General features: G+C 37.1%; 1 protein-coding gene across 1 annotated transcript in view; it reads left to right on the top strand.

Annotated features, from left to right (window-relative positions):
- The window catches only part of DEG7 (DegP protease 7), a 375,281-nt gene that overhangs the window by 260,402 nt on the left and 95,272 nt on the right, over window positions 1-19,607 (top strand). Inside the window, exon 14 of the mRNA XM_089410870.1 lies at window positions 5,631-5,796. Within this exon, the coding sequence (XP_089266996.1) occupies window positions 5,631-5,796 (166 nt within the window). The remainder of the gene's footprint in view (window positions 1-5,630; window positions 5,797-19,607) is intronic.

Raw genomic sequence — 19,607 nt, 5'->3', positions numbered from 1 at the left:
TATTTATGGTTTGATAATTGTTTGATGAAAAAAACATAATAATAATAAGAAGAATTCTAATAATAATCATAGCCAGTTATCAAAGTAAAGAGAAATCACCCTTATATGCTACCCTAATAGATTTCTCAACTTTCAGCTCCCTATTGCTCCTAGCCTACTGGTAGTAATTCTAGTAAAAGAAGTCCATGTCACTAGCTACTAAAGCTTTTGACGAATCATTCTTGGATTTTTATTTTATTTTATGAGGATGCTCATCATCATCATCATCATCATCATCATCATTGTCCTTCCTTTTCATATCATTTGATGCTTTAGGACAATTATTTCTATAATGTCCAAATTTGCAAAATCAAAAACATTGGACTTTTGATAAGTCTTGTAAATTGGGTTGTTATGAATATAATTTATGTAAAAGTAATAAATATAGATAATAAATAATAATCATAATAATATGTAATTAGATAATAATTAGTTAGACAAAGAGGTATTTCTAAGGAGACATGACTGTTCATAAAGGGACACCTACATAGGGTATATAAGTAGGCCCTCAATTTCAATTGTATCATCATTCTTATTCATACATTTAATATATATTCTTGTATCCTCAATGGAGATGTACATATTCCAAGTCTTCTGGAGTGTTTAACTTATTCCATTTGGTCTTGAAGCTGAGAAACTTCTTCATTTCGATTAGAAGTAGTTTTGTCAATTTCTTTTTGCATATTTTGTAATACTATTTTACCTTCTTGAAAAATTACTGACGTAGATTAAGAAACTTAAGAAGGACAAGAAGTCATTAGAAAACAAGGTACAAGAAGTTGTCGAGAAGGAAGCATCAAATGTAGAAATTCAAATATACGAAAAAACAACAAATACCAATTCATTCAATATCACAACTCAAGAAGAGGACAAACTAGTTGAAGTAAAGATGTACTCAGAAACTGCAGTTCCAACAATAAAAGATTCAAGTGAAGATGCAGAAATTAACCATTCAACTTCCATAACTAAAGGAAATCAGGTACTCCAAATAAATCAAGAAAACAACACAAACAAGATAAGGGAAAATTAATTCACTAGAATTCCTTATCAACATTTGAAGCACGAGAGTAGACAACTGAATCAAGCTACATATTTAGAACAAAAACAATAAACTGATGTTCTGAAGAATACTAATGTCAGCGCAATCCACTCATGTGATAACAATTCATCACAAGTTTCCAGTCACTGCAAGATTCTACAGAAGATTGATCTAGGATGTTCTGATCCCTTCTCAGTGCGACAATTTTGTTTGTCACTTGGAGGATCATATCAACTTGTATCAACAAAGATGACATTTCGGGACGAGAAGACATTCGAAATTGAACAAGGGACCAATCCTTTTCATTAGCAAGCTTTGAGGACAAAGCTTTTTGAAGGGGAAGGCAATGTTATGAATATAATTTATGTAAAAGTAATAAATATAGATAATAAATAATAAATAATAATCATAATAATATGTAATTAGATAATAATTAGATAGACAAAGAGGCATGTCTAAGGAGACATGACCGTTCATAAAGGGACACCTGCATAAGGTATATAAGCAAGCCCTCAATTTCAATTATATCATCATTCTTATTCATACATTTAATATATATTCTTGTATTCTCAATGGAGATCTACATATTTCAAGTCTTTTGGAGTGTTTAACTTAAGAACGAACTTTGTTCGTTCCATGGATCTTCTACTTGCACTTTTATTTTGAGAGTCAAATTTCTTTCCATTATTCCTTCTAGATTTTGCAGCAAGAGCTTGAGATTCTTCTTCATCAGGACTTTGGATCTTTCCTTTAGCTATAAGCCTAGATTCCTCTTGAGTGCAAGAGGTCCATAATTCTTCAAAGCTTGGAGTATCCTTTCTAGCACATATCCCAGTGGCAAATGCATCCCATAGATCTGGTAGTCCATTGATTGTTGTAGTGATCAATTCAGATTCATAAATGACTTCACCAATGCTTTGGAGCTGATCTCTTAAGTGAGCTATCTTCATGAAGTAGGAGGCCACAGGTTCATACTTTGACATCTTAATATCACAGAGTTGATTCCTTAAAGACATCTTTTGGCCAATGTTGTTGATTGAGTACAAATTAATAAGAGTATCATAGACTTCCTTTGATGTAGCCAATTCTGAAACAAATGGGATTAAATGGTCCTTGAGAGATTCAAATAGAATTCTTTGAGCCTTGACCTCACCCTTCCTAAACTTCGCTTTCCTTGTAGCATCATTATCATTTGGTTGAGGTACTTTACCTTGGACATATTGCAAAACTTCATGTTCTTCTAGGACAAGATCAATCCTCTTCTTCCATGCTTTGAAGTTTGATGCTCCTTCAAGTTTGTTTCCTTCCTTGCAAGAGGGAACCATTTGCTCAGAAATCTTGGACATAGAGATAAGAGATTTCTTCCTTGAGAGAGAGAGAGGTTCAACAAGGTGTGATCTTCAACTTTCTTTCTTCACCAAAGTTCTTTGATTTTTTCAAATGCAGTAAAGACTAACACTTATTTCTAAACACTAATAATTACTTTTGATGATTATATGTCTTCTTTTAGCATTTACAACTTCTTTATCAAGCAATTATACTTCAGAAATTCAACCATACAAGAATAAGAAAAAGTAGAGATCACAATGTACAAAACCAACACAATGTTTACCTTGGGAAAACCCTTTGGGGTAAAACCCAACAATTCTTTGCTTAGAGATTCAAATTCAACAAGTTATATCAAAGTCAAAGCTATGGACATATTTCAATAACGAGATAAACCTCATCTCCTTGGCCCTTTTCCACCAAGACTTTGGTGCGGGGAGATGCGGGTGTGAGGAGACGCACAGGGGGGACGTGTGGGAGTACCCTCAAAGTTTACGGAAATTTCGGGGGTGCGGGGGGACGCTGGGGTATATAGTTATATATATATACATGATTCAAGTTGATATTCATTGTTCAATAATGAAAGCATAAATATTAAATAGACTAATAGTAATATGGATACCAATACATTGAAAATTGAAATTTGGTTCAGACATAAAATTTAAATTCAAAATTGAATTAAATAATGATATACATTGACCCATCCTTATCACTCATTTTGATACATACATCATTCATATGACATACTCAATATTCATCCATACCATGAGATCAATAATGAAATATTCAAATACATTGATCCATATCATTCATCATCCTACAATCTACATTAATTTAAAAATTAAATTCATCATTCATCATTCTAGAATCTAAATTGAAAGCAAAACATACTAGTATATTACCATATACTATATATTGAAGTTTTGTGGGGGGACTCCCAGACGCACCCCTTTTGGGGAGTCTCGTCCCCCACACTGGGGAAACTTACCCCTTTGCGTCTCCCCAAGACTCCCCAAAAATGGTGTGTGGGGAAACGCACCCCCAGTAGACTCCTCGTCCTAGGTGTGTGCACCTGACCCTGGGGGATGCGTCCCCGTGGAACACTGGTTTACAGAGTCTCAACCTCTTTCCACAGAGAGTTTCGACCTCCTTCCACAATGATGTTTCGGCCTCCTTTTACAAAAATATACTTCAGACTTTCGTTCCTCTTTCACAGATATGAACCACAGAAATATCGGCCTTCTTGTCACAGAGATAGACCACAAAGAAGCTTGGCTCTTTCAAGAGATATGCCACAAAGAAAATTCGGCCCTGCTAAGAGACTTTGACTTCTATACCTTGAATCTGCTCCTTAACTTGCGTCGTATGCCAAGTGATATATTGCTTGATGCTCGTAACAAATTGTGGTTTGAGAGGAGGACAAATGGTTTCAATATATAGCCAATCATGGGGTCGAATGGGTGCCATAGGAGGCTGAGATGACTTGAGGGGTAGACGGCCGAGTTGGACACTTGTGGTGCCAAAACAAATATTCAATTATTTAAATTTCCTTTTTGATAAAATAATTTTATTTTTCTTTTGAGCATGAAGAACATGCCTTGCATAAATATCAAAAATATATTACGAAGACTGACCATAGCTACAAACTTCAACACTCCCTCTTAGCTATGGAGGTATTCATAATGACTATCAAGATGATCTCAAGTTGACAAATTCTCTAAGGAAAGATCAAGATTAAGATAAGCATCATCATCAATATCATAATCACTAGCATCAACATAATCATGGTTCACCATCAAACAACTATAGACATAGTCTAGGTGAAACACTAGAGGCCTCATCAATGATAAACAAGCTCACTCTAGAAAGAGATCCGAGCATGATTCTGGGAGGCTCCTGCTCACTCTATAAAGAGATCTGAGTGGCCTCTAGGACTATTCTCCAACCAAGGTCTAACTGACATAGGGAGAATATCCTCTGTCGGACCATTCTTCAAACCAAGGTCGAAGTGACACAGGGAGAATGTCTTTGATCAGACCATTCTGCAACCAAGGTCAAAGTACACAGGAAGAATGTAAGGCAACAAGTATAATTTCCCAGCTTCATGATTTATTTTCCAGCTTCAACCTATGATCCTTACTTAAATGCCTAGTACATTAAATGAAAATACTTTGTATTAATCAATGGCTGATGTACCTCATGTTTGTTGAACTACCATCATCAGATGGATATGCTGATCTGGCAAAGTGAGGTGAGCATATGAGGAACATGAAGCATCATGGGGGCTGCTGTATGTGGAGAATGCTGGTCATCATCTCTAGAATGTGGGTCATATGGCTAACTTCTCTTCCCTACCACCTTGGACACAATTATCTCGAAGGGGGTTTCCCTAAAATGCTTTTTTCTGTACTTCATGTAGGTGGGAGAGCTCCTGTTGTTCTTATTGCTTGCTCACATCTTCTAGTCCAGTTGACCTATTTTGGTCTTTCGTTGAATATAAAATATTTGTTTTTGATGACATTTCTGCTTTGAAAATTCAATGAAATGTTTTAGTCAGTTTATACTGATATAAGCCAAAATTTTGAAAACATGATTGGCGTAGACTGTCAAGCTATTTTCATAAATTTTGTCTGAGCAATTTTTAATACGAGGGTCGGATTTGGTCTGTTAAAACGAATATAGTGGCTGAACTTTGAAGTCATGTTTAGTTTTAGAATTTGGAATGAGATAATGCATGTGATCAAAAAGATACTAATGAGTAAGAAAATTTCTCAAAATAAATTGAATATTGCATGGTTTAGGATAAACACCTTGAGTAAAAAATAGTGGTAATTTTATCTTAGAACCATATTTCCACTTAAAAATGTAATCTTCCTAATTACTGATGATAATTGCATGATGACACTCGATTGATTTTTTGTGCTTTAACCATGTTCTACCATTTGTTTGTTCAGTTAAGTTTTAGCCTTATGGCTGGGTAATGAAATTTGAACAATGAAGTTTTGACATCAATTGGTGTTGAGCTTCAGTATGATCTGTTTTTTCAACAAGATGACATATTTTGACTCTTGAGATGTTTATATCCAATTGTAAATAGTGATCTTTTCCTATATAGAGAGATTTTAATATTAGTCACAAAGAATTCAATTGTCATATAATAATTTATATGACAGCTTTTATCTTTAATGTTTATTGACTTTATTTAGTGTGGCATTGGACATCATAGGTATATGTTGTCGAGGGCAGGTGTTGCTCGCCATTCAATCATAAAAAAATTGAATGGGAAGGAAATAGAACGAGTTGAGGATTTTATATTTATTTTGTCTAAGTTATCTCGAGGAGCACGAGTTCCGTTAGAGTTTATAAGCCATGCAGATCGTCATCGAAGAAAGGTATGCTCAGTTTAATTTTCATTTAGCTTTTTATTCTTTCCTTTACCTTTGCAGGATACTTTTGGCTTATAATATTTGTTGCAGTAGAATTGAGTGAAAACCTTAGAGATGCTTAAATATTAGTATGTTTCCTCTATGAAATAAATTTATCCTACTTCAAAATATTCTAACGAGTTTGAAAATGTTACAACCATAATGAGGGATTGTGTCAATGACTACTGCAAGGAGACCACATCAGTAAAGCTAAATTTAAAAGCACACAAAGTTTTGTTAAATGATCTCACCGCTCAACTTAATGATTTCTTAATCATTGATTTCCTTAAATATTCCAAGGGATGAGTTACTGGCTAGCGGTGAAGCTCAAGGTTATTATGAATCTTGAATGCATTTTATGAATGCTCTATTTTATTGAATATATAAAATTTTAAGCCTTTCTACTATGTGGGATGTTTTGGGCATTAATAAATCTGCATTTTATATTACTCTATATTTTCTTTTTGAATGAAATTATTGAAGACTTGTTGATGCAAATACAACCATTAACATTGGTATTGCATCATATATTGATGTGGTTGGGTTATTAACGGGTGACATATCCAAAATGATATAATTATTTTGTATGATGTTAATAATATTTTAAGAGTCAATGTCTTATTCTTATATATATATATATATATATATATATATAGTTGAAATATGCAACTAGGTTTGGTCTTCATAATGACATATGTAATCATGATTTTATGAATTTGTTGTAAGGAGAAAAAATAAATTTATTATTGTCATTCTCGAGGCATGGGTTTCATGCTCAAGGGCAATTTATTTTTATAGGTCATGCACCCATTGAGGGCTTCTAGGGCTTTTCATTGAGTTTACAAGTTAATTGAGTCATTGTCATGTATGGAAGACCCTCTTGGGCATGTTACATATTGTAAAAGAAAATTTAGTTGAGTCAAAAATAGAGTAAAGACCCTCCAAGACCTTGTTAAATGTGCGACAGCAAGTTGGCCTTATCAATTGACAAGTCGGCCTAGGGATAGTGATAAGTTGGCCTACAAGATGTGACAAGAGTCCTATATAGAGGATTCGACCTCATTTGCAAATATCATCCAAGCAATCAGTTTGATCAAGAGCAAGAAGAAGACCTAAAGAAGAGTGAAGAGGAGATCTAAAGGAAGAAATAAATCGAAGTATTTCTGATTTGATTTGGGCTGAATCTCCTCACACGTGCGAGATCTAGGGCATCACTCTTGTTGTAGTACGAACAAGTTGTAGAAGAAGTTGAAGTTTGGGTGTGAAGAAGAATCTCTTTGCAAGCCGTGATCCAAAGAAAGAAGATCCTATCCAAGCAAAGAAGGGAAGATTCTCAAAACTACTTCAAGCTGTCCACATGTGTGAAACCGCAGAGATTTCAGGCAGGCCGAGAATTGCAGAGTCGTGAAAGAAGCTGAAATCTGAAGTGTTTCAACATGTTTGACCATTGTTGACTTTGTGGAAGAAGAGGTGATCAAAGGAATAATTTGACTTGGTCTTGGAGGGGTTTTTGGTCAAGGGTCATAGGTCTTGGAATTCGTCAATTGAAGTTCTATAAGAAGAGAAGAGTTCTTGTTGGTTTTCCTCTCAAGTGGAGAGGTTTTGGCTGTGGCTGATCGTCTATATCTTATGTCCTCTTGTCTCATTGTTCTTTATAGTTTGGTAGAACATAATATTAATAAGTGGAAGAAAAAGCTAATCAATTTAAATTTAAAATACATCACAAGTAGTTATCAGGTTAAGAGAAATCAACTAATTTGTTGCGTCTAGATTTCTCAACATGGTATTAGAGCTAAGGTGACAAGACAAGGAAAGGCAACTTGAAGAAGGACCATCAAAAGGAATATCAAGAAAGGTCAAGGCATCGAACCATCAAGAAGGGATTTGTAAGGGCTAAGCAATCGAAGGAGTATCAAGGAAGGAACTAAGGAATATCATAGAGGACCTCAAAGCCCTAGCTCATCCAAAGAAGGGTTCCACACTTGAAGCATTCTTGGGAAGCTCATACATTTTACAATCATCAACTCAAGGAGAAGAAGATCTCAAGGACCCCACGTCCACTCAAAGATAGAAGGACTACACATTAAAGCATCTTGAAGTCTTTACATCAGAGAAGATGCATTGGCATCGTCATCAAAAGAATCAAGGTGATCTCCTCTCTTTGAAGAAAGGATCACATGACAAGAACATTTGAAGAAGGACATCTCTAAGAAGCATTGTCATCTTCAAGGAAGTAAACATCATCATCAAAATTAAGAAGGCGTCAAGTTGAATATATCACCATGAAAGGAGCATCTTCACTTGACAAGTAAGTATCCTTATAGATATGATTGAATGTACTATCAAAATGACTTCATTTTGCAAAGAGAGCAATAAGTTGGTTCGGTCATCAAATTTCCTTGCATGGAAGAAGAGGACATATTTCATCCTCATAAAAAATGAAGTCATTGGACATGTTAAGGGTTCAATTATCGAACCACTAAAAGAAGATGCTCAAGCTCTAACAAAATATATGAAGGGGGAAATAAGGGCTCAAAGGATCCTTATTGAATCAATCAAGGACTCTCTCATCCCTTATGTAGCAAAATTGGAGATGTCAAAAGACATCTATGACAAACTAGTAGAATTATTCTCTAAGCTCTACAAAAGAAGTGATATCTTCGAGAACTGAGCTATATGAGATGAAGGTATCAAAGGAAGAAGGGATAGCCTGATATCTTATGAGGGTGTCACCCATACGAGACCAACTACAAGAGTTGGGGGAAATAATGTCCGACAAAGAGATGACCACTGTGGTGCTCAATGCACTACCTGATGAATGGGAAAATTTGTATCAAGCATCTATGGAAAGAAGGAAACCACCCCATTCAGTGAACTATGGTATTTGTGTAAAATTGTAGAAACCAGGTTGAAGGCAAAAAGCAATGTAGGACCAAGCGAACAAGTTCAAGCATTTGCTACCATGGCTAAGAGAAAAGGAAAGTTTGGGAAGTTTGGTCCTCAAAAAAAAGAAGAAGATCGATATGTCAAAAATCCAATGCTATGGCTGTCAGGAATATGGGCATTTCAAGAGAGATTGTCCGAAACTCAAGAAGGACAACAAGAAAAGGAAAGAAAGGAATGAAGCCCATGTCACCGAAGAAGTGGAAGAACCTGAGAAGAAGAAATCAAAGAAGGAGGAAGTGAAAGATCTCTACTATGACTGAGATAATCTCCTTCACTTAGTTCTTTTCAATTTTTGTGAAAGATAGCTATCATGGTAGAAAGCATTGTAAGTATGATAGGATGCATCATATTAGGAGATGACATCATATTAGAAGCATATGATTGAAGCAAGAGCTCATGACATCATTATAGAAGCTTGAAAGGATAACTAAAGTAGAAGTCTACATGGATGTAGCAGTCATCATAGAAAGGAAGTAGCTCATGGTAACCTCATTGAAAGCATAAGTAGTATATATGGTTGAAAGAAAGTCATCTAGCATGATAGAAGATAAAAATAATTCATCATACATCATCATCATTAGAAAAGAGCATTTGCAGGATGAGGATAATCAAGATCCTTCGTTGGAATCTTCATTAGAAGGTTCACCTTATTGGGATCTATGGTTTAGAAAGAAGATGGTATCATGATGAAGGAGTACATCATGTCAAAATGGTTGAATAATTTTCAAGCGAGGAAGGGAAGTTGTCGAAGGAAGTCTAGATGACCAAAAGGAGAAAAGAGGTATGCATATATTTGATAAATTAAGTCATGTCATCATGCAATTGCAGATAAGCATGGGTAAATGTTGTACCTCATAAGTATGATCGAAAAATAAGGATCTCTTCCTTTGGAAAGATGCATGGAGGCATATGTTCACATATTGATAAAGATGCAATCAACATAATATGTGCTCACAAGGAATATGTGGTCATTGACAAAATGTAGGAACTATGTATAGAAGTTTCTAGGAACAATATGTGAAGAAATGAAGAGGAGTTCGTAAGAAATGCAACTATGGTCACATGAGATAAGAGAATTGAGGAATTGGCTAGGACATCTCCATGGAGAAGGTATGAATACTCTTATAAAGTCTGTAAAGGAAGGAGACCCTTGACATTGAATGCCTTGGAGATGTGTTTATGAATGTGCAGGATGTTGATGTTGCAAGCAAGAAGATGTCATGATGAATGACCATGATAAAAGGTAACTTTGATTTGATGTTCATTTTGATTTTTGAACAATATTTGGTTGGGTTGAAACAAGACTATTGAAAGAGAGTATTAGATTTCTCCTACAACCAAGAATGGATGGAAGTTCTTGAAAGTAACATGACTTGGAAAAGGTAGCTGGATGAAGAAAAGCCAGATGTGGACTAGAAGATCACTTTGCGATAAGAGAAGGACAACGTAACTGATATGGTTTGTGAAAGAAAGTGATGGATGGCCGATGCCCTACGAAGAAAACCTAGAATATGAAGGCTCCACAATAATGAAGATGAAATTTGTGACATCGAAAGGAGCGCTACAAGTCGTTGAAGGTAGCATGATCTCCACCAAAGAGCAAAGAGCTGCTGTTGGAAACAAGTACCTAGTTAAAAGGGAGGTTGGAATCAAATCCCTAGTTAAGAGGGAGCTTGGACAAGTTCTTGGATAATAGGGAACTTGTGTATAGTCCTTTTATAAGAATGAGTATAACGACCCTAGTTGAGAGGGAGAGATAGACACATCATTCTTGTCTTGATATTGTGAAGAAAGAATGGAGGATTGCGTAAGCGTCTGAGATTGATTTCGATACTCTTTGAGGATGTGTGGTAGGGCATCCAATAGGCAAGAGTAGTCGAAGAGGAAATTCTGTTAGGCCCCTATACTACTAGTGTAGGGGCCTAACAAATTCCTTGAGGATGTGTTATTCCAAGATAGGAATTGTACTAAAAGGAGATACCCTATGAACACCCTGGTGGGGCATCTATTAGAATATTCCTATTTAGTATTTAATGCTCATTCCTTTTAGCTGTTGCTATTTGTATTCTTTTAGCAGTTTGTTAGATGAAACTGAGTGTTTCCATATTCTACATAGAAACCTGATGTTTCTATTATTGTAAATATCTCTGTATTATCATTGAGCTGTTTGCTCATTCCAAATTAATTCATTGAACATTCTTTTATGGTATCAGAGCGAGGTTAAGAGATTTCTTGAATAGTTATTCTCTCTGCATCCTAATCTCTTGAGTCCTTTCTAAGGTCGAGCCCTCTGTAAGCCAAGTAGCCTTCACTGAGTCTTAGCCTCGGCTTTGCTCACTGTGATAAAAGCTTATAGTCGTCCATCTCGATACAGAAATGGATTCTTCTCCTGCTTTATCATTTTTCTGAGGAATTAACCCTGTGGCGGTGACCGTTTCGTGGGAGCGGGATTCGTTTTCTGGCTGGCCAATTTGCACTCATCTCGTCTCTGATTCCTCTATGGACTGTTTCGACATTGGGTTTACAAGTTAGCAATTCTGCTGTGTTTTTCATCTGAGTAAAATCGATTTGTGATTTCTCGTCATACACGCCAACTCCGACAAAGGCCTCTTCGGCTTCGATGATTTCTTCGAATTCTTCACTTCGAGATCAAATTTGAGGTGCCTGAGAGTGCTGACGGTGCTGGAAACGTGATCGAAGACCTCAATCCCACAGAAATCATCTTCCTCCTCCGCAATTAATTTGGCGAGTCTCCTAAGCTCGTTCTTAAGCTCCCGAACAGAGCGAAGGCAGTTTTTTGTGTGTAATTTCTAATAGGAACCCGACTGTCGTCTCTGCACTTTTTTTTTTTCTGAATCTACGGATACATGCAATTCTTGGAATCGCCTTGAAATTAAAGCCCGGCATTTCGAATCCGGCTACTTCTGCGGCAAAACCTTGTCGTCTCATCGTGGGTTCATATTTTTCAATCTACGAATCTCGTGGGATATTCGACGGCTCACGTGGGATATTCAACCGTGCTGCTGGAGATCCCCCCGCCGCTTTGCCAGGTAAACCGCACACCGCTGGGCACGCGTCCATCAAATCGTGGACTTTCGGATCTCCTTGCTTCGTGCCACATTTCAACGGCTCACGTGGGACGTGAAAAGCTTCAGCGACAAACAATGGGTATCTCAATTCGATCTGTCTCTGCAAGCAAAGAAAATCAAAGCAGAAAAGTGCCTGAGGTTACATATACAAGTCAACGGATTTTTTTTGTGTGTGATTATTTATTATAAAGTTAAAAAAAAAAAGACGTATCCACCAAGAAGGGTTTGATTCATTGAAGTTTAACAGCAGTGTGGCAGTGTGTCCCTTGCTGGAGATTATCAATCATTCTGGGCAGGCTGTGAATCCATTTTTCAGCTGAACGAAAGGCGTATTGAGCTGAGAACGAGTTCAGAAGAGAGCCAGATACTCCTTCAGATTTGCGTGGACCCTTTCCCACAGTCAAGGGTACAGCTACATTAGCTATATTAGCTGTTGTTTTTAAAACTGGGGAGATATATTTTTTTTGCTGGGTAAATATATATATATATATATATATATATATATATATATATATAAAGGATAAGCAGGCAGCTACATTTTTTTCTCTGTGTCAGACTTCTGTTTTTTTTGGGAAAATGGCCACGCTCACCAATCTGATGCTAGAAGGAAATCAACGCTTTAATGGCAGCAACTATAACATTTGGAAACAAAGAATGTTAACCATTTTTGAATACAGGCGTCTTGATCAACTCATTTTGGGCAAAGAGCTCTGTCCCGGTACAGCTGGTACCGATCAAGATAAATTTGATGATCGAAATCGAGAGGCTGTTATGCTTCTCAAGCTCTCTGTCGCTGATGATTAGTTACCACAGATTCCTTCTGGCAAGACAGCTGCCGAAATCTGGCAACAGTTGAAAGAACTGCACGAGACATCTGACAAAAGCAGAGCTTTTTTTTCTCAAAAATCAGTTGTTCTCCATCATGATGGACGAACATATGTCTTTACAGGAACATCTCAACAAAATTAAAGACATTCGAGATCAGCTCGAAGCCATTGGTCGGACCATGGAGGAAGAAGATATGGTAGTCATTACTTTGAAAAGTCTACCGAAATCTTATGAACACTTCATAGAAACACTCAACATTACCACCACAAATGTTGATCTGAAGTTTCCAGAATTATGTACCAAACTTCTGCAGCAGGATCGGTGGAAACAACAGTTTGGTAGTAGTGCTTCATCAGTGTCCTTGGAAAATGCATTTTCTGCAAAATATTAGACCTCTCAGTCCTTTCAGCAGAAAGGCTCCTCTCACCCTTTTGATCCTGCTAGGAAGAAAAGTGTGCAGTGTAATTACTGTCACAGGTTCGGTCACATGAAGAAAGATTGCCGACAGAGGATTGCTTCTGAACAGAGGAAACAGGGAGGGCCACATCAGACAACAAATGTTGCAGAACATTCCGAGCAGACAGAGTCTGCCTTTTACGCCTTTATGGCTAAAAGGTCTTCAGCTCCTGTTCCTTCCTCTGCATGGTACATTGATTCTGGTGCATCACGCCATTTCTCTCACAGGCGTGACTGGTTTATTGACTTCTCACCTTTCAGTGATTCCGTGGTATTTGGCGGAGGTGAAAAGTACACAATAGCTGGCAGAGGTACAGTTCAAATTCAGTCTGGTGGGCACACACTTATATTTCTGAATGTATACTATGTTCCTGGTATGGAAATTAATCTGCTATCTGTCAGCCAGATTATGAGGAATTCTCCTCAACTTGGTGTAGTGTTCAGTGCCCACAAGTGCTCCATTATTGACAGGGAGACTAGTTTAACAATTGCTGTTGGCCTAGAGGACCATGGTCTATACAGGCTACTTGACACCGGTGACTCTCCAGAAGTGGCTCTAGCAGCACGTATCTCTCCTATCAGCACTCTATGGCATCAGCGATATGGGCATCTCAATATGCAGTATCTCTCTCAGCTCTCTCGGGAGGGACTTGTGTCTGGATTACCTGATATTCAGACTCAGCAGTTGGGGGTATGCAGCGCCTGTCAAGCGGGAAAGCAACATCGGTCTTCATTCAAAAATGGAGAATCTTGGCGCGCATCTAAGGTACTTCAGTTACTTCATGCTGATATTTGCGGTCCTATGAATACAACTTCTATCACTGCTTGCAAATATTTTTTACTTATTGTAGATGATTTCAGTAGAAAGATGTGGGTGTATTTTTTAAAAAATAAATCTGATGCTCTTAGTACCTTTCAGAAGTTTAAAACCTTAGTGGAAAAAGAATCTGGTTGTAACATCATGACCCTTAGGACCGACAATGGGGGGAATTTTGTTCTTCAGCGTTTGCCAACTTCTGTGATATTCATGGCATCAAACGTCAATTAACTACTCCTTACACTCCTCAGCAGAATAGTGTTGTCGAGCGTCGCAACCGCACGGTTGTTGAAATGGCTCGTTCCATGCTACAACACAGGAGTGTTCCAAACAAATTCTGGGCTGAAGTAGTATTTACTGCTGTTTATCTTCTTAACCGGTCACCCACTCAGGCTGTTACAGGGAAGACTCCTGAAGAGGTTTGGTCTGGCCGTAAGCCTAAGATCAGTCATCTCAAAGTATTTGGCTCAGTTGCATATGTTTGGATTCCAGCTGCTAAGCGCTTTAAGTTGGATTCCAAAAGCCAGAAACTCATGATGACAGGGTACAGTGATCATCACAAGGCCTATAGGCTGATAGATATAGCCACTGGTCGTCTTAGCTTCAGTCGGGATGTAGTATTTGATGAAGACAGAGGATTCTTTCAGTCTTCTTCTTCTTCTGAGCAGTGTTCTGAGGATCAGCCTCACAGTGTTCTTCTTCCGGTCGGTCCACCTGATGGGAGGGATGATGTAGCATCAGTACTTGATAATACTCTATCTGAGCTTCCTCCAGAAAATAACCCTCCTCTTGCGGCCCCTATTGCTCTTGAGTCTTCTCCATCTCCTCCTGATATTGGTTCCTCTACTCCTGATATTGGTTCTTCTACTCTTCGGCCTAAATGGTGGGCTAAAACCATTGGTGATCTCCGGGATGATGAGCTCCTTGAAGGTAGAACTTCTAGACATAAGAACAGACAATAGTCTACAATCAATTTTGCTCTTATGGCTAACCTACACAGTATTTTTGAGCCTCAAACCTATTCAGAGGCTAAGGGTACATCTGAGTGGGAACAGGCTATGGAAGCCGAATTCCAGAGCCTTCAGAAGAATCACACATGGACACTTTCTGATCTTCCTGTAGAAAAAAAACCCATAGGTTGCAAATGGGTGTATAAAGTGAAATACAAAGCTGATGGAACCATAGACAAGTATAAAGCTCGTCTTGTGGCTCGAGGGTTCTCACAGAAGGAAGGCATTGACTATGAGGAGACGTTTGCTCCTACAGCGAAGATGAGTACCATAAGGCTTATGCTTGCCCTAGCAGCTCAGTTCAATTGGAAAGTTCATCAGATGGATGTAAAGAGTGCTTTCCTAAATGGTGATCTCCAAGAAGAAGTCTACATGATGCAGCCTCCAGGATTCAAGGTTGCTGGTCAAGAACAGAAAGTGTGTCGATTAGCTAAAGCAATCTATGGATTGAAACAAGCTCCTCGGGCTTGGTACATGAAAATTGATCAGTACCTGACAGATCAGGGTTTTCAGCGGAGTCCATCTGATGCAAACCTGTATATCAAGCATACTGGTGATGATATCTTGTTTGTGGTTGTCTATGTGGATGACCTTATCATTACTGGCAGCTCTGCACATTTGATCCATGGGATCAAACAAGATTTATGTAGAACTTTTGAGATGACCGACTTGGGACTTCTTCATTACTGTCTGGGGGTTGAAGTTTGGCAGACTGAAAATCAGATCTTTCTCTCTCAGTCCAAGTATGCCAAAAATCTTGTGGACAGGTTCAGAATGCTGGATTACAAACCGGCCACGACTCCTATGGAGCCAGGGCTCAAACTTTCAGCACAGTCATCCTCTCCCCTTGTGGATGAAACTTTATTCAGGCAATTAGTGTGCAGTCTCGTCTACCTTACTGCTACCAGACCTGACATCAGTTTTGCAGTAAGCTACATTTCCCGCTTCATGTCAGCTCCTAAAGCTGATCATTGGCAAGCAGCAAAGCGTGTGCTACGATATGTGCGTGGCACTTCTGATTATGGTCTTCTATACACTCGAAGTTCCAAACCTATACTCCGTGGTTACACTAATTCTGACTGGGCTGGTTCGGTTGATGACCGTAAATCTACAACTGGGTATGTGTTTAATCTAGGATCCGGTGCTGTTACTTGGACTAGTAAGAAGCAACAGGCAGTGGCTCTCTCCTCAACAGAAGCAGAGTATCGGGGAGCAGTTAAGGCATCCTGTGAGGCAGTTTGGCTTCAACGTATGCTTGCAGATATGCATGTTTCCCAGACAGGGCCTACTTCTTTGTTTTGTGATAATCAGGGAGTGCTCAAACTTGCCAAGAATCCAGTCTTTCATGAACGAACAAAGCATGTGGAAACTCATTGCCACTACATTCGCCAGCTTGTTGAAGACGGCTCAGTTCAGTTGCAATATGTTCCCACAACAGAGCAGCCCGCCGACATTTTCACCAAGCCTCTTGGTCCTGATAAATTTGTAAAATTCAGAGGGTCTATTGGTGTTGTAAATAGATTGAGCATTAAGGGAGGGTATTAGAATATTCCTATTTAGTATTTAATGCTCATTCCTTTTAGCTGTTGCTATTTGTATTCTTTTAGCAGTTTCTTAGATGAAACTGAGTGTTTCCATATTCTACATAGAAACCTGATGTTTCTATTATTGTAAATATCTCTGTATTATCATTGAGTTGTTTGCTCATTCCAAATTAATTCATTGAACATTCTTTTAGCATCTGCCTTGAGAGACAATGATGATGGTGTCTATCAATCATTGGTCTCGCCAGCATTGTGCTCTGATCTTGTGGAGAGATAGAGCTGTTAGTCAAGGCCTTGCTATGTGAAAATGTTGGTTGGTATGATGAGATGCTCTGGCATAAACTAAGGAAGTAGCTTATGAGATGGCTTACCAATCCAACTTTTCTTATGAGAATTCTTTAGTTTGAGAATGTCCAAGTACCTTGTATGGATTATAAATACCTCCCTAGTTAAGAGGGAGTGTTAAAATATGTAACTAGGTTCAGTCTTCATAATGACATATGTACTCATGATTTTATGTATTTGTTGTAAAGAGAAAAATAAATTTATTATTGTCATTCTTGAGACATGGGTTTTATTATCAAGGGAAATTTATTTTTATAGGTCAAGCACCCATTGAGTTCTTCTAGGGCTTGTCATTGTGTCTACAAGTCAATTGAGTCGTTGTCATGTATGGAAGACCCTCTTAGGTGTAACAAACAAAGTTCGTCTACTTAGAGGAGTGCTTTGGTACCAATCTAACGAACAAGGTTTGTATACACAGCGGAATGTAAACGTCCATTGTAGAACAAGTAATTGTATATTGAATATTATATAAAGAATTGATGAGATGATGAGATTACAATTGGGGGTCCTGTATATATATCTAGGCGAGAACCCTTTCACAAATGGTCATGTCTTTAGAGACATGCCTCTTCATTAACTAATTACTAGTTAATTAATTATTAATAATGATTGTTATTGTTTACATTACTTTTTATTATTTTTCTATAAATTATATTCATAACATTGCCTTCCTCTTCAAAAACTTTGTCCTCAAAGCTTGCTGATGAAAGGGCTTGCTCTCTTTTCCTGTTTCAAATATCTTGTTGTCTCAGTACATTCATCTTCGTTGATACAGGAGGATATGTTCCTCTGAGTGATAAACAAAATTGTCGGACTGAGAACGGATTTGACAACCCTATATTAATCTTTTGTGGAACTTTCCGGTGACTAGAGATTTGTAGTGAATTGTTATCATAGGATTGGATTGGATTCTGTAAACTTCAGTATTCCTTGGAACATAAATCTGTTGCTTCCATTTTGAATGTTTCAAATTCATAGATTGACTTAGTTGTCTACTCTTGTGATTCAGATGTCGATAAGGAGCTCTTGCAGTTTGATCTTGCCCTAATTTGTTTGTGGTGATTTCCCGATTTACTTAAGGTACTGTTGTTGTTGAGTTGGTTACTGAATCATCACTTGGAATTTCCATTATTTGAACTACCATATCTGAATATGTTTTCCCTTCAACTGGTTTGTCATTTACTTGAGTTGTGATATTGATTGGATTGATTTTTGTATCTTTTTCTTCAACATGGTCTGAGGACTTCGACACTTCTTTCATGGTAATTTCTTCTAATTTGTTGTTCAATGATTTCTTATCATTTTTAAGTTTCTTAATTTGAATGAGTAGATTCTGATTCTGATTTTTGAGAGGTAAGAGTTCTTTGGTTTCTGATTCATCAACCTTACTTTCAATATTTTGACTTTTAAGCCTTTTATCTTTTAGATATCGGATTTGTTCTAATAACCTTTGATTCAAGGCTTTTAAGTGCAAATTTGCTTCTTCCTTCATTGATAGAATCTCGTTGCATTTTTTCTCGACACATTCCTTTTCTTCTAATTTTTTCTTTCTTTCATTGGACTTCTTGACCTTCGCAAGTCATTTTTGGTTATGGTCCTTCAGATGTGAAATTTCGTCATTCTTTTCTGTCAATTTTTGTTCTAGTTTTGCACGTTTTTCGTCTCGCTCTATCATTTGCATCAATACATCATCTAGACATTCTTCCGCATTAAATAATTTTATACATGTTGGACAACATAATTCACAATTTTTATGAATCCATGGATATTCAATGTATGTTATACAAAACGGACGTTTAGTCCAAAATAACGATTGTTGTGTGGAACTCATCTTCTGTTATTTTCTTGAATTTCTCAAATCACTTTTATAATCATTTTAATATAACCTTTTTTTATAATGATTTTTTCATTTTGACTTTTTTTTTGAATATTTTTTTACGATTTTTTTTTTTTTTTTTATAATTATTTTTAACTCCTTTTTTTAAAATTTACTATATATATATATATATATATATATATATATATATATATATATATATATATATATTCCTATGTTGCCAGGAAACGTGGGTGCGGGGACGGGGACAAGGACGACATTTTTGGAAACAGGGTGCGTGGGTTCGTCGGGTAATATAATAATATTAAATTTTATAAATTATAAATTTATAATTAATAATATATATGAAATTTGAATTTGTATATTTTTTCAACTTTAAACAAGAAAACTTTAATGATAATCATTTAAACATGCACATCATTGAACATTCAACATTGAAATTGAAATTTCAAAATTTATCACCAAAAAACTGTTCTTTTGAATCTTTTCCGTGTAGCCATGACACTGTGACAGTTATGTGAGAGAGCTCAAGGCTACTACTAAAACTGAAAATTCAAAATACATACTAGGATAAATGCTAGACTCAGCTATTTTGGTGAAACTTGGGACAGATTTTGTCACACACAGGCCTTTAAAATAACTATGCAGCTTAGGTTCATTTGCAAGGATGCCTATCAATGAATCAGGCTGTGGTTGTACAGACCCTTCCTCCTACACAACCAAGGAGTGTTAGCATTTCTGCCTCCTACTCTAATTTCAAGACAACTTCTCTCCTTATTGAAATTGCTCATTCTGGCTGGAGCTTGAGCTTGTAACTTTGCTTTGAATGTTTAGTCTCTCCCATCTAAAAACACAATTTTTTCATAGGAGATTCTTCTCAACCTGATAGTGGTCTAGAATTTTCTT

Source organism: Pinus tabuliformis, chromosome 3_1 (genome assembly GCF_031772625.1).
Source record: "Pinus tabuliformis cultivar Carrire ecotype Pingquan chromosome 3_1, CPIR1, whole genome shotgun sequence".
NCBI lineage: Eukaryota > Viridiplantae > Streptophyta > Pinopsida > Pinales > Pinaceae > Pinus > Pinus tabuliformis.
Note: the sequence above shows the minus strand (reverse complement) of the source record. Positions and strands in the feature narration are given on the sequence as shown.